General features: G+C 39.2%; 1 protein-coding gene across 1 annotated transcript in view; it reads left to right on the top strand.

Moving 5' to 3' along the window:
* Positions 1-12,643, top strand: part of TTC39C (tetratricopeptide repeat domain 39C) — a 94,657-nt gene that overhangs the window by 45,133 nt on the left and 36,881 nt on the right. The window contains exons 5-6 of the mRNA XM_037508728.1: positions 5,907-6,261; positions 7,920-8,088. Of these exons, the coding sequence (XP_037364625.1) occupies positions 5,907-6,261; positions 7,920-8,088 (524 nt within the window). The remainder of the gene's footprint in view (positions 1-5,906; positions 6,262-7,919; positions 8,089-12,643) is intronic.

Here is a 12,643-nt window from a genome sequence, read left to right as displayed (position 1 = left end):
GAGTTACATTCATAATAAAAAATTAGTTTTGAAACCCATTTTATGGCACTTGCTACTTTGTCTTATCATGTTTCTTTTATTTTTATCATGTTTCTTTTATTTCCATTTAAACTTGAAGGTGGGCCCCTTGTGTTACCATTCTTGGCATAATATATGCTCAATAAATTCTCAAATGTGATTTTTTTTCCCTGTTTTACAGCTTTGGCAGTTGAAGCTGAATGATTTAGCTGAGGTTGAACATGTATACAACTTGTTAGTGTGACAGAACCAGGACCCGAGCCATGGGTTTCTTACTTCATGTCTGAATTCCCAGTGTTTCCACTATTTTTCTGTCACCTTATCTTGGTTATAAAGCCACCAACTTCCAGTGGCTCAGAAACCCTGGCTTCTCAGGGTTTCCTCCCTCACTGCTTGCCCATCTGCTCCCTCTGTTCTGCGGAGCAACAGCCTTTTGTTGACTCACATGCTTCTCCAGGCCACTTTCTCTATATGACCACTGGAGCCATCTTTTGAAAACTTGTTCAACATCTATGCTGTAGACACTTAGCTGTTCTGTGTCCATCTACAAAGCAAAATCCAAATTCCTTCCTTGTAAGAACCTGCCCCCTTCCCAGCCTTTTTGCCTTCCCACTGCTGGGTCTGGCTAAGTAGAACCCCTTGCAGTTCTCAAACTGCCCTTTGTGCCTCCTGACTATGTGCACATCCCATCCCTTTTGTCTTTCTCTCCCAAGTATCCAGGTGCAGCCCAGGTCTACTTCCTTCATTTACTCCTTTCTCAGTGACTTCATCATTTGGACTTTGTCACTCTACATGTGCCTATACATGACTGGTTAGAGCATTTGTCAGCAACACAGATTTTTATGTGTCTGTCTATAGTCTGTGGTATTAGACTATAAACTCCTCAAGGGCAGGGACTGTGTCTACCTATTGTCTTTTCCCCATTTTTTGAGCACTTACTACATGTCACATGCTCTCAGATGAGATGATGGATGTTAATCGTCAGAGAGGAATGAGATGTAGCTCTTTCCCTCAGGAAATTCATGGTTTCTTAGTGGAGGAAGAGGAGGATATGGATTCTAATTCATGGTAATACTTAAATCAGTAGACATGTAAGTTAGTCATAGGATGAGTGATTACCAAGCTCTTCCTAAGCATATCCAGGGACCGTGCTCTTGTCCCAGTGTAGGTTTATAAAGAATGTAAGTCCTTTTCCTATTCTGTGTCCCTGGTACCTGAGATGGTGCCTTTGCCACACACATGTGGGTGTGTGATCCATGAATTAAAGGGAGGGATGGGAGGAAGAGTGATGCCATTAAGGAAGGATTTCATGACACTGAGCCCCAAAGAAGGCCAAGATTAGTTAGAATTGGAGAAATGAATCTATGAGAAGTCTGTTGATTGGGGAAAAGAAAATAATGAGGAGGAAGGCTAACAGGGTGAAAATTAATCACTTTTTTTCTTCCAAAGTCTCTTAGATGAGTCCCAAGGAAGGGTTTACCAACTTCATCTACAAGTGAACAGATAATGTTAGGCTAGGAGCTTCACTGTTACAATCCCTCCTGAAAAATCTACAAAACTTATTCTAAGGTCAATTTTGTATAACTTGCTATTTCCATTTTTCCCATTAATGGGGGCTCCCCACTATGGGGACAGGCCTTTTCTATCTCCCCTCCTTTTCCTAGTAGGCTTACTCTGGCCATAACAGGGGAGGGCATATGGCTTATGGGTTTCTGCTCTCTCTGCCTTCCTCCACAGGCAGATAACGAGGGCTGAATGATTTATGTTTGACCTTTCGGATGAGCCAGATGGAAGGCCATGCAAACTGCGTGGCTTTTGAATACTGTTTTCTCTGCTGGTTGGGAAGATGTGTTCTTATGAGCTGCTCTTCTACACAGAGCTGAGTCAGGCTCCCTCCTGCAGGAGCGGTGTGCGTGGGGCACGCTGTCCTCTGCCTGATCCTCACTCAGCTTTGCTCCTGCAGTCAGGGTCTGTCTGTGTAGATGTTTTGTTTACAGTATTTCAGGTGGGGGGAGTAGGGTGACTCAGGGAACTTAGAAGGTAGTAAAACCCCAAATTTTCTGGATATGCATTTTGCACAAGTTTCAATTTATAATCTTTGGTTTAGTCAAGATTTGGGGGATCTGTTTATCTGACTCAAAGACGACAAAACTTTTTCCTAAAGACTTTAACATGTGTGCTGCAGACATTGGCACCTAAACGTCTATCTTAGACACATGTTGAATGAATTTCATTTTTATTCTTTGAAATTGGTTTTTTTACCATGTTATTTTCTTTGTTCTATCATCTGAGTTCCAAACAGTTGGGCATTGATGCATTTTTACTTTTGTTTTCACTGCTGCCATATTTTTCTATAATTTTATCACCAGAGATGTAAATGACTTTCTGACACTCATTCCTTCAACCCCATAGAGTTCCGTGTTTCCTCAGTCTCAGGTGTCCACTCCTTAGCTGGACATCGGGGGATCTCAGCACCCCACCTCATTTGTCCATTTGTTCTTTCATACTTGCATTCCTGAAATGCTGCCTTCTAAGCGGAAGCCCCAGGTCCTTCATAAAGCTCTAGCAGCCTGGAAAAGACAGGATAAAGTGGAATGTATATCCCTCCAAATTTTCAATTAGGGATGAGGGTAAGAGGGAGTAAAGTTTTCTACTGAAATCCTGCAATATTTAGTTTGAATTTTCTGATTATTTAGCTACTTATTTCATAGAAAACAATTTAATGACAAAGAACAATTCATCCACAGTCTCAATGTTATTTTCATTTTTCTATATATGACCCAATGGAACATATAAAATAAGCAAATGCATACATAATCTACTGTTGCACACTTATTTGTTTCAATTGTCTTATTTTTTAACTTTATTGTGGACATTTGAAGGGCTGACATTATGCCTTACTGATCACTTGTATCCCTCAGGTACCAAGCACAGACCTAAATGCACAGTAGAAATTACATCAATAACTGATTAACATTTTTAGGAGTTCGCAAGTTTTTCCTTTTTCTTTTTTATCTGTAGTCAATAGGTTCCACTTGTTTTCTAGTCTCAAGAATATATATTTTAGTTTAGCTATTTTTCTTTTCAATCTTTGACATTTTTGCATCAGAACTGAAGATCATCTTTCTTGTTTATCTTTGTTAGCTTACAAATAAATTTCAGGTTTTCTCAAATCTTAATTTCCCCACATTTAGGAGGGAAAATGTCTTGGAGCCTTCCAAAGACAGGATCTATATCTTTTATCTCCCTGATTCTTTAAGAACAGTGCCTAAAATGTCATATTTGCTTGGTAAATATTTTTGAAATATTTAATGAAAGTGAATTGTTTCTAAAATATATTGCTTTTATTAAGTTATAAAAATTTTTCCTAAAAAAGCTTTTATAGACTAATTTGTTTCTTCATCTGTCTTACAGCATTCTTTTCAGTGGACTTAGACTTCAGGACATTTGTCACCCAGAATTTATGCAATGGTTATGTTTTGAAATATGATCCTATAAGAGATAATAGTCATCACTTGTCAGAAAGCTACATACATTTAAGTAAAATAATAAATTGATTATATGGATGGGGGTCCCCAACATTGCCCTTAGTTTCAATAATTTGCAAGGAGGGCTCAGCATATAATGATTTCCATGGCTATGCTTTGTTGCAGTGAAAGGGATACAAAGGGAAACGCAACAAAGGGATATGGGATATGAGGTTTTCAAGGAAAAAAAAAAAATCCGTAAACTTCCCAGCATCCTTTCCCGGACCAGTCTCATAGGAGGATGTGTTTAATTCCTTTGGCAGTGAGTTGTGATAACACATGTGAAATGTTACCAACTGGGGAAGCTCACTAGTGACTTAATGGCCACAATTTTTATTGGAGGATGACTGTGTCAGACCTCTTGTCTTGTACATACTCAAATTCTAGATGCCTTGAAGGAAAACAGGTGTTCAGAATAAAACAATAAAACATACTGTGTGTACAAGCAGTGCAGACACAGCGAATTGCTCTTCTTATTGGTTCCAGGAATGGAGGGAAGCCTCTCAAATCCACGTTCCCAGATGTCAGCCAAGGGCAGCCTTGTAAGCAGGCCTACAGCTTCTAGGTCTGCCATGTTACTCTTCTGCATATGCTATATGTTCTTTTTTTTTTTTTTAAGATTTATTTATTTATACAAGAACCGGGGTACAAGCCAGATGCATGGTAGGGTGAGAGGATTCAGCAGAGACAGAGGATGCACCAGAGACAGGCATACTGACTGAAATACACTGCTGAGGGGAGCAGCGGGTGAGGCAGGGAGGTCTATCGCGCCATGTGGGATTCTTGCTGGCCGGCCTGGATCAAACCTGCGCTGCAGAGGCTGTGGACAGCTTCACAGTGCGGCGCTCAACCGCCTGCGCCACCAGGGAGGTCCCTGCTATATATTCTTAGATCATTTCAAGTCCAGAGTTGGACTTTATCAATCAGATTCTATGTTATAAATTTTCTGTAATTTAAAAGTAATTTGTTAAAACCTCCTGCTGTTCAAAAAAGCCTGGAATCTGTGACTTGTTGTCTTCCATTGGTGCATTGGGGTCAGAGCTTTGGTGCCATGTCAGTAACAGTGCTGAGGGGTTAAGCGTTCTTCTGTGTTACAAGAAAATTGTTTTACAGAAAATACCTCACAGAAGACCCTTTTCTCAATGTGGGGAGGATGCAGTCAGATAAGCACAGATGAATTCCATCCCCCACTTCCTTTCCTCATCAGAAGATAGAATTTTCCATGGGAGGGAAGGTTGAAGCATGTCTAGGGGCCAGTGAGTGCCCAGAGAGCGGTGAATTTCATGTACTGTCTCTGATGTCCCTTTGGGGCATATACTCTCCCAAAGACTCTTAAGAAAAATTGGTCTCCTATATTTTCAAACTACTAACCACGTTGTAAACCAGTGGTACCACAATAAAACATTTATTTAAAAAAAAAGAAAAGAAAAGAAAATTGGCCAAGTGGGAAATAAGTGTCTTTAAAAATAAGATTATCTTTCTTTTTTTTTTTTGGTGGGTCCCTCGCCGGTGGCCGGGGATCAAACTGGTGCTGCAGAGGCTGCGGGCAGCCTCACAACCCAGCACTCAACCGCTGCACCACCAGGGGAGGCCCTAAAGATAAGACTTTGAACCTCTGGTGTGAAGTAGCTTCTTTGCCACCCTGCTTCACTAATTTGAGGCAAGGGGAGTGAGGAAGCACCAAAGTCATAGACCAAGTAAGGCCATTTTAGTAAGGAGTGGTTAAACCACACAAAAGGCATTAGATAAAGATGAATTGGGGATTCTTTGTGTTTCTGCATTTAATACAAATTACTTTTTTGTTAATAAACTGACCATTTGTTCATCCAATAAATATTAATCCTTTTGCTTATTTTTTTGGGGGGCAAATTGCCATTCTTGGTGCTTGAGTATAAATTTAACAATGAATTACACTTAGACCTTGCTCTTGAAGAGGAATCAAATACTGGGTAGACGAAGGTAAGGGTTATAATAAAAGTATTCAGAAAAACAGCTTGGTGGCTGAAAGATGTTCTGGAGAGTTCCACAGACTACATGGGAATAAGTTTAATTCAGTGATGCTTGCTTGCTTTCATCCATTCATTCAGCAAATACTAAATACTGTGGCCTAGTTACCATGTAAGGGACTTGAAACAATAATGAACAAAAAATACGTGGTTCTTGCCAAGTGGTCATAAAGTATAGTAAAGAAAAACAGACAAGAACTAAGAAACTTAAGTCCTGTGAAGAAAATAAGGTGCAGTGACACACACACACAAATTTTGCTTTGGTTTCAGATCATTCTTCAGTATCTTTTACTAATACAGAAAAGTTATTTTGAATGATTATTTACTTTTCCTTTTCTCCCCCTTCTCTTTATAGCCTATATAAAGGGTGGGTGGATCCTTAGGAAAGCCTGGAAGATTTACAATAAGTGCTATCTGGACATCAATGCCCTTCAGGAGCTGTATCAGAAGAAGCTAACTGAAGAGCCCTTGACTTCTGATGCTGCAAATGATAATCACATTGTGGCTGAAGGGGTGTCTGAGGAGTCTCTAAACAGACTGAAAGGTGCTGTTAGCTTTGGATATGGCCTTTTTCATCTTTGCATATCCATGGTGCCCCCAAACCTGCTCAAAATCATCAACCTGCTGGGTTTTCCTGGAGACCGCCTACAGGGGCTTTCTTCACTGATGTATGCAAGCGAAAGTAAGGACATGAAGGCCCCTTTAGCTACGTGAGTAGCTATATTGCAATGCTTTGGTAGATAATATAGTGTTGAAAGTAAGTAAACAGCAATCAAAGCCTTTAAAGGAAACTTCAGGTAAAATGCTTGGTGGTTAAAATGATGCCTTGTCTTTTAATGTAATGCCAACGACTGTGGTTTTGGTGGTGTTTTTAAGCTACTTTAGAGAACAGGGCTCTATTCTTAAGTCTCATGAGTCCTACCTTTTGAACAGGTAAAGTGATCATGTTTTTCAACCTGGAATGATTGAAAAAGCAGTGTTTGTGACTTTGACCCATCTCTGGGATTTTTGGTCTTATGGGATACAAATTGGATAAACCTTTTCTATGATTCTGAAATTTTTATTCTTAAAGAGAATCATCTTGGGTAATGTTTGATAATTCTGGAAAGTCCCATTGCCTTCTTGCATATGACTTGGATATTTTATTTTTTTATCAACTGAACTAAGTCATGTTATGATGTTTACTCTATGGGAATGATAATTATTTAAATTGGAGAGTATGGGCAGCAGATATAACTGTCTAGAGCAAGGATTCACTCATTTCTCCTTCAGTTAACAATGATGTAATTTTTTTTCCAATCTAGTAAACATCTACCATTTGCAACATAGGTAATATTATCAGATAGTAGATGTCCTGTGCCATTATACCGCTTGTCAAAATTTTTTTAATGTTGATATCACATAAAAATGAGCTCTGTTTTTTTCTCATGTCAGCATTGGGGAATTTGGATGTTAACTCTTAATTGTTAGCTATTAAAAATCAATTTTTTATTTCAAAAATATTTGTGCTTCCCCAGATTCATTAAATTACACATTAGTTCTTGAATAATTTGACAAAAGAGATTTATAATCTGTGATAATTTGTCTGTTCATAATTTAATATTATTTCCTGAGGAAGGAATAGATTGAATTAATAATTTAAACTATTCTGATCTCCAGAAGAGAGTCACATTTATGAGCATACTAGAAACACACATGCTTGATGTGCTGGTTGACATTTTTGTTCATTAAAGCTGACCTCACTGAATCTGTTTTATGTAGTTTAATATGGTTTTTTCCTGGAAAGGGGTGAATTTGAAGTAAGGAAAACCTATTTGTTGATTTTTTCAAATTGATCATCCTCAAAGACTAGAGAAAGGACCCTTTATCTGGTCCTCTCGCTTCTTTTAACACAATTTAGTATATTTTGTGTCTATGGTTCCTATACTTCAATTTGCATTCTGAGGCTTATGCCATACCATTGTGGACACAGAGAGAACAACATTTTCCTTTCACCAAAAGTCATACCTTTGTTATGAGGGGATAGTAAGTGCACAAATTTGTTCATGGATGAGTGAGGTGCAGAATAGAGATTTTCATCTGTCATCTTCAGTGGCTCATCCAGGAGCCTTAGAAGAGCTCATTGTTTCCATTATCTTGTTATTTCTCAACTCATGGGAATATGCTGATTTATATATTGTGCTGAAGTTGCAGTTTTCCAAGTATTGATAAAATGAAAATGGGGAAAGATAGTCTGATTTTACCTCTTCAGAGACTGCATAGTAAACATTTGGAAGCAGAGTGTATTGGGAGAGTGCATACAGATTTTTAAAAGTAGAAATTGTTTAAGAAAAGTCTTTTGCTTATGCTTCTCTCCTTCTTCCTTTAGATTAGCTCTGCTCTGGTATCATACTGTAGTCCGCCCGTTTTTTGCCTTGGATGGCAGTGATAACAAAGCAGGCCTGGATGAAGCAAAGGAAATTCTCCTCAAAAAAGAAGCTGCTTATCCAAATTCCTCCCTCTTTATGTTTTTCAAGGGACGCATACAACGATTAGAGGTATTGTGCCTTCCCTTCTGTTATTAGATCTATGATTCTCACTTGGGAACTAATATCAAAATGAGCCCAAATGTCAGAAGGCCGAGAAACATTTTGTTCTTGTGCCTTTCATTGCATCATTGCTACAGAAGACTCTTCCAGGAACCCAGGATGTTAGTCAGTTACCTTCTGTTCAGGAGATGTGGGCGAAGCAGGGGTGAGATTCTGCTTTGGTAATGAGACAAGATTAGTGTACTCTACGCTGAGAGCACAGGAGTGTTATTAAGTGTCTTAAGTTGAAAAACAAAAAATACACATTTTTTCCTCTGGAGTTACTGATACTCTAATTCTAAATTTCACCTTGCTAACTATTACTTTATACACAACTTGAAAGTGTCAAGAATAGGATCAACTTTGAAATAGTGATTACTTTTACTTTCTGATGTGTTTCATTTGCTAGGTACTGTGGCTGGAGCGTCACACCCACCATCCCATTTAATTCTCAGAAAAACCCTATGACATAGAAAACCAGGGAACCTAAGGGCTCACCCTGTGAGTGGGGCAGGCTGTCTCATTTCAGAAACAGAACATGACCTTGGCCTTTGGAGGGGACTCTGCTCCTCCTTTGCACTTTGTGTGTGTGTGTGTGTGTGTGTGTGTGTGCATGCTTGCATGAGTGCGCACACATGCTTGATGGCATGAGGGTTTGGACAAAAATGACACAAATCATACTGGTGAAAAAAGGTGACTGTTATGCTTGGTGCACCACCCATATTCTCACAGACAGATGTTTGGAAATCACTGTAAGGTTTTTACCACCCCATGTAAAGCTAGAAAATAGCCCCAGCAGCCTCTGTGAGTAATGGTTTCGAAGACTGCCTTAGAATGCTTTCATGAGAATGGAGGGATTTGCTTATACTTTTTGGTTGGGAATGGAGTATATATTACATCCCAAATAAGTCCTTTTTCTTCATGAAGTGCCTTCTTAAACCTAGGAGCAACCCCTCACCTTTATATATGACAGTTGGAGATTACACGAATCATTTATCATTACAACACAGTACAGAAAGCTCATCCAATTTGAATTATTCAAACCCATATCAGAGTTATTTTTCTTTTCGTTATCTTGAAACTCTTTGGGTTTGCCTTCAAGCTCATGAGGCTTTAGTTGTATTTCTCTTTTTTTCTTTTGCTCTCACAAAAACAGCATTCTCATCAATCTCTTGGGCAATTCAGACTATTATATTCTCTTTCTTTCAAACTCAGGGTCATGGTCTTACAGGTCAGGAAGGATGTTCAGACTGTTCAATTTTCTTTACTCCCTTGGGTTTGTGCAGGAGGAGAAAACACTGTAAAGGGAAAATTTGAATTGACTGAGCCTTCTTACTTCAGTGATCACCTCTGAAATGAGAGGTGGGTGCAGGGCAAGAGCTTTCTTAGATGGAAATTTCTTAAAGGGCAGCATTATACCTGTTTAGCATGATGCTGCTATGCAGTGTGCCACAGACAATCGCTGACAGGGGTGAGACCCTGGAGTTCACACTTAGTTGCTATACAGCAAGACGGCTCCACGTTGCTAGACTTTTATTAGATTTTATCCCTTAATTCCACTGATCCTTGAATATACTAAATCAGGTTTTAAAAAGAAATGTAAAAGTCAGGATTTATATTTTATTTAGCTTGCCATTTTACTTTTTCATTTTAAAACAAATATGCTTAACTTTTAGCTAAACCAGTAACTTCTTTGCAAAAACTTGACATGGTTTTAGTGTGTGCCATAATTCATTCCTATTCTGCACTGGGGGAATGCTAAGAGTCAGCATTCCTTGTTGAGATGGTTCTAGAAAGTGTTCTATTTTAGGTGTTTGGGGAGGTACATAGTTACCATTGTAGCCCTTAGCGGGAGCCCTGTCTCTTTTGGGGTAGATATATGTTATCTAAGTGTGGTAGATGCTAGAACTCCGTCACCATGAAGCATCTTGCTTTCCCAATTGATAATTTTATTTGGTTTTGATTAAAAAAAAAACAAAAACGAGGCATCCATTACTACTCTTGCGTACTATCCTGTAGCCTGAGGGCCAAGGAAAATGTGACTTTGCTATTTGGCCCTTGCCAAAAGTCCAGAGGATGGAAGGATTTTAGGGCTAACTTGATAATATTATCGCTATTACCCTCCAGGGGCACAAGTGGTGGCCTTCATTTGCAGTGGAGGACTCTGTCCAGAGACTGTTGTGTGCTCTCACCACAGGTTTTTTCTAAGGCCTCTAAGGTCCCAACTCAGCTATGAAAACACACATGGCTCAGCTGATAAATTTGCAAAGAATGTTGCTCTTCAGTGAGCATTTAGGTTAGAGACGAAGGTCTCTTGAGATCTCTTTATCAACACTCACAGAACATGATTCGGGGACTTTAATTTAATGAGTGCTATATGGCACTGACTTAGTTTCTTCAGTGACTTAGAATCTGCAAAATCCTTTGAATAGCTGCTTTTGTGGAAGTTATCTGTCATGCGCAGTGACCAGCTCAGTATGTACTGATCAGCTTTCATTTCCCTAAATGCATTATATACACATCTGTGCTCTTCCACTTTTGATTTCTTTAACAACTTCTTACATTATTGGAACTGTTTGGAATCCACAGAGGAAGATGGTCTTTCCATCCCTTGTCTGCAGCTTGTTGCTAACCATTGCTGTAGTGGCTTCATTATAGTTTTCTTAAGGCCTAACTTGCCATAGCAATGGAGGACAGGCCTGGTGGTCCCTGGGGTACCACTGCACCTCAGCAGGGTGTGCCTCTTTGTTCTTTAGGGCTGCTGAAGCACACAAGTCTCTGCCTGACTGCAGGGCAAATTCTTTTTTTACTGCCTTTGCTTCTCCCCACTACTCATCTGTGGTGCCCCACCTCCACATTCTCACCCTCTGTGCTGCTCTTAATTACCTCTTCGTTGACTTCTCCCATGTACTTTTCATGCTGCTGTGAGGAATAAATGAATGTAGAAAGGACATAGCCTGGGAGAAACATTGAGCAGTAGTGTGATGGTTGTTGTTACTCTTACTGAGTACTGAAGCCTGGGAAGTAAGACTGGCGTATGTTCTCTCTTAGAAGAAAGAACTTGTTTTGGTGTTGAAAACTGTCATCAGTAAGCCTGGCCCCGTGGTTAGCAAAATGAGTGTGTGCACAACTCGGGGGGCTCTTGGTACTGAACACCACCCATGTTTATGTCTCCCTAAATCTCCATAATGCAGAAAACGACTAGGAAGTTGACCTGTGGCTTATATAATAATCTCAATTTTTAAATTTGAATTGATATTTATAATTTTGAATTTTTATATATTTTATTAATTTTCACTCAGTGAAATCAATGGTAGCGATACGGTCATTAGCAGACAAGTGATTAATGAATATTTTCTTGATTATTTTTAAATTCTTGGGCTATTTTAAGAAGCTATTTTTATTCCTCTGCATTTCTCTTTTGTTTCCCCAAACAATATAAATTTTCAGTTTCTCTCTTTACTTATAATCTTCTAAACTGAGTATATGGCTTTATATGTATATATACTTTCATACACACACTATTTAATAATGGAACTTATTTTGACAGTCTTATCTCTAAATGCTCAAATATTTGAATCAGTGAAAGTTAATAACATATTCTGTGAAATTGCTATTATGCAGGTGTTTCAAGAATGTTTATTTGGAAACTGTCTTCTGAGCTTGGACCCATACTTTGACTATTCTGCCTTCTAGAGTTTTTAAACTTTAGGTTTGGCTTTTGAGAACAGGCACAAGCCTGGCCCTCACTGTGCATTTGTTAAATGAGTAGTTGAGTCTACAGGCAGTTAATCTATTGATGAATATGAGTGATGTTATTTACTTACTAGGAAAGGAAGTTGGTTGTCAAGGATTTTTGACTTTTCTTGTTTGTCACCCAAACTTGTTTCTGATGCCTGTTCTGAAGAAGATGCAAAATAGACTGATGATTGGAATAAAAGCAGGACCTCCTAAGGAGGGTGTAATCAGTTACTTAAATCCTGATGTATTGACCAAAGAAGTGTGACTTTAAAGAAATAGGTTAAATTTAAATGAATTAAAAAGAGATTAGATTTAAATGAAGTTGGTGCTCTTTGCTGGGAGTACAGAGATGGGGTGACATGAGCCCACCTGTACCCCACAAATATAGACCCTTCCCTAATAATATCTCTCAGACACTTATAGCCATTATAGTTCTGATTCCTGAAGAAAAAATGGCAAGTTTGAGCAAGGCCTAAAGGCCACACTCAGGATGTTATTAAAAACTTCACTGTGTGTGTGTATGTGTGTGTATACCCTTATCATGTCATCTTTCTGTTACTTGAAGAGCTGCCTTCTTTCTGAAAAACACAGTCTGCTCACTGCACAGTTTGCTCCTCTGTCTCCCGCCCCTTCCTGCTGAGAAAAAGGTACAGATAGGATGTGGTTTCCCTGCCCACTAAGCTGCGCTGCAGGGGCCGCTTTGATGGCCGCCCTTCACTATGTGTGTGCTCCTGAGGGTCAGGCGCTCAGCTTTATTTTCTGTTACCTACAAGGTTCTGAGGGA

The sequence above is a fragment of the Talpa occidentalis genome, unplaced genomic scaffold, assembly GCF_014898055.3.
Source record: "Talpa occidentalis isolate TD23 unplaced genomic scaffold, MPIMG_talOcc4v2.1 talOcc4.13, whole genome shotgun sequence".
Lineage (NCBI taxonomy): Eukaryota > Metazoa > Chordata > Mammalia > Eulipotyphla > Talpidae > Talpa > Talpa occidentalis.
This window is presented reverse-complemented; position numbering and strand designations above follow the sequence as displayed.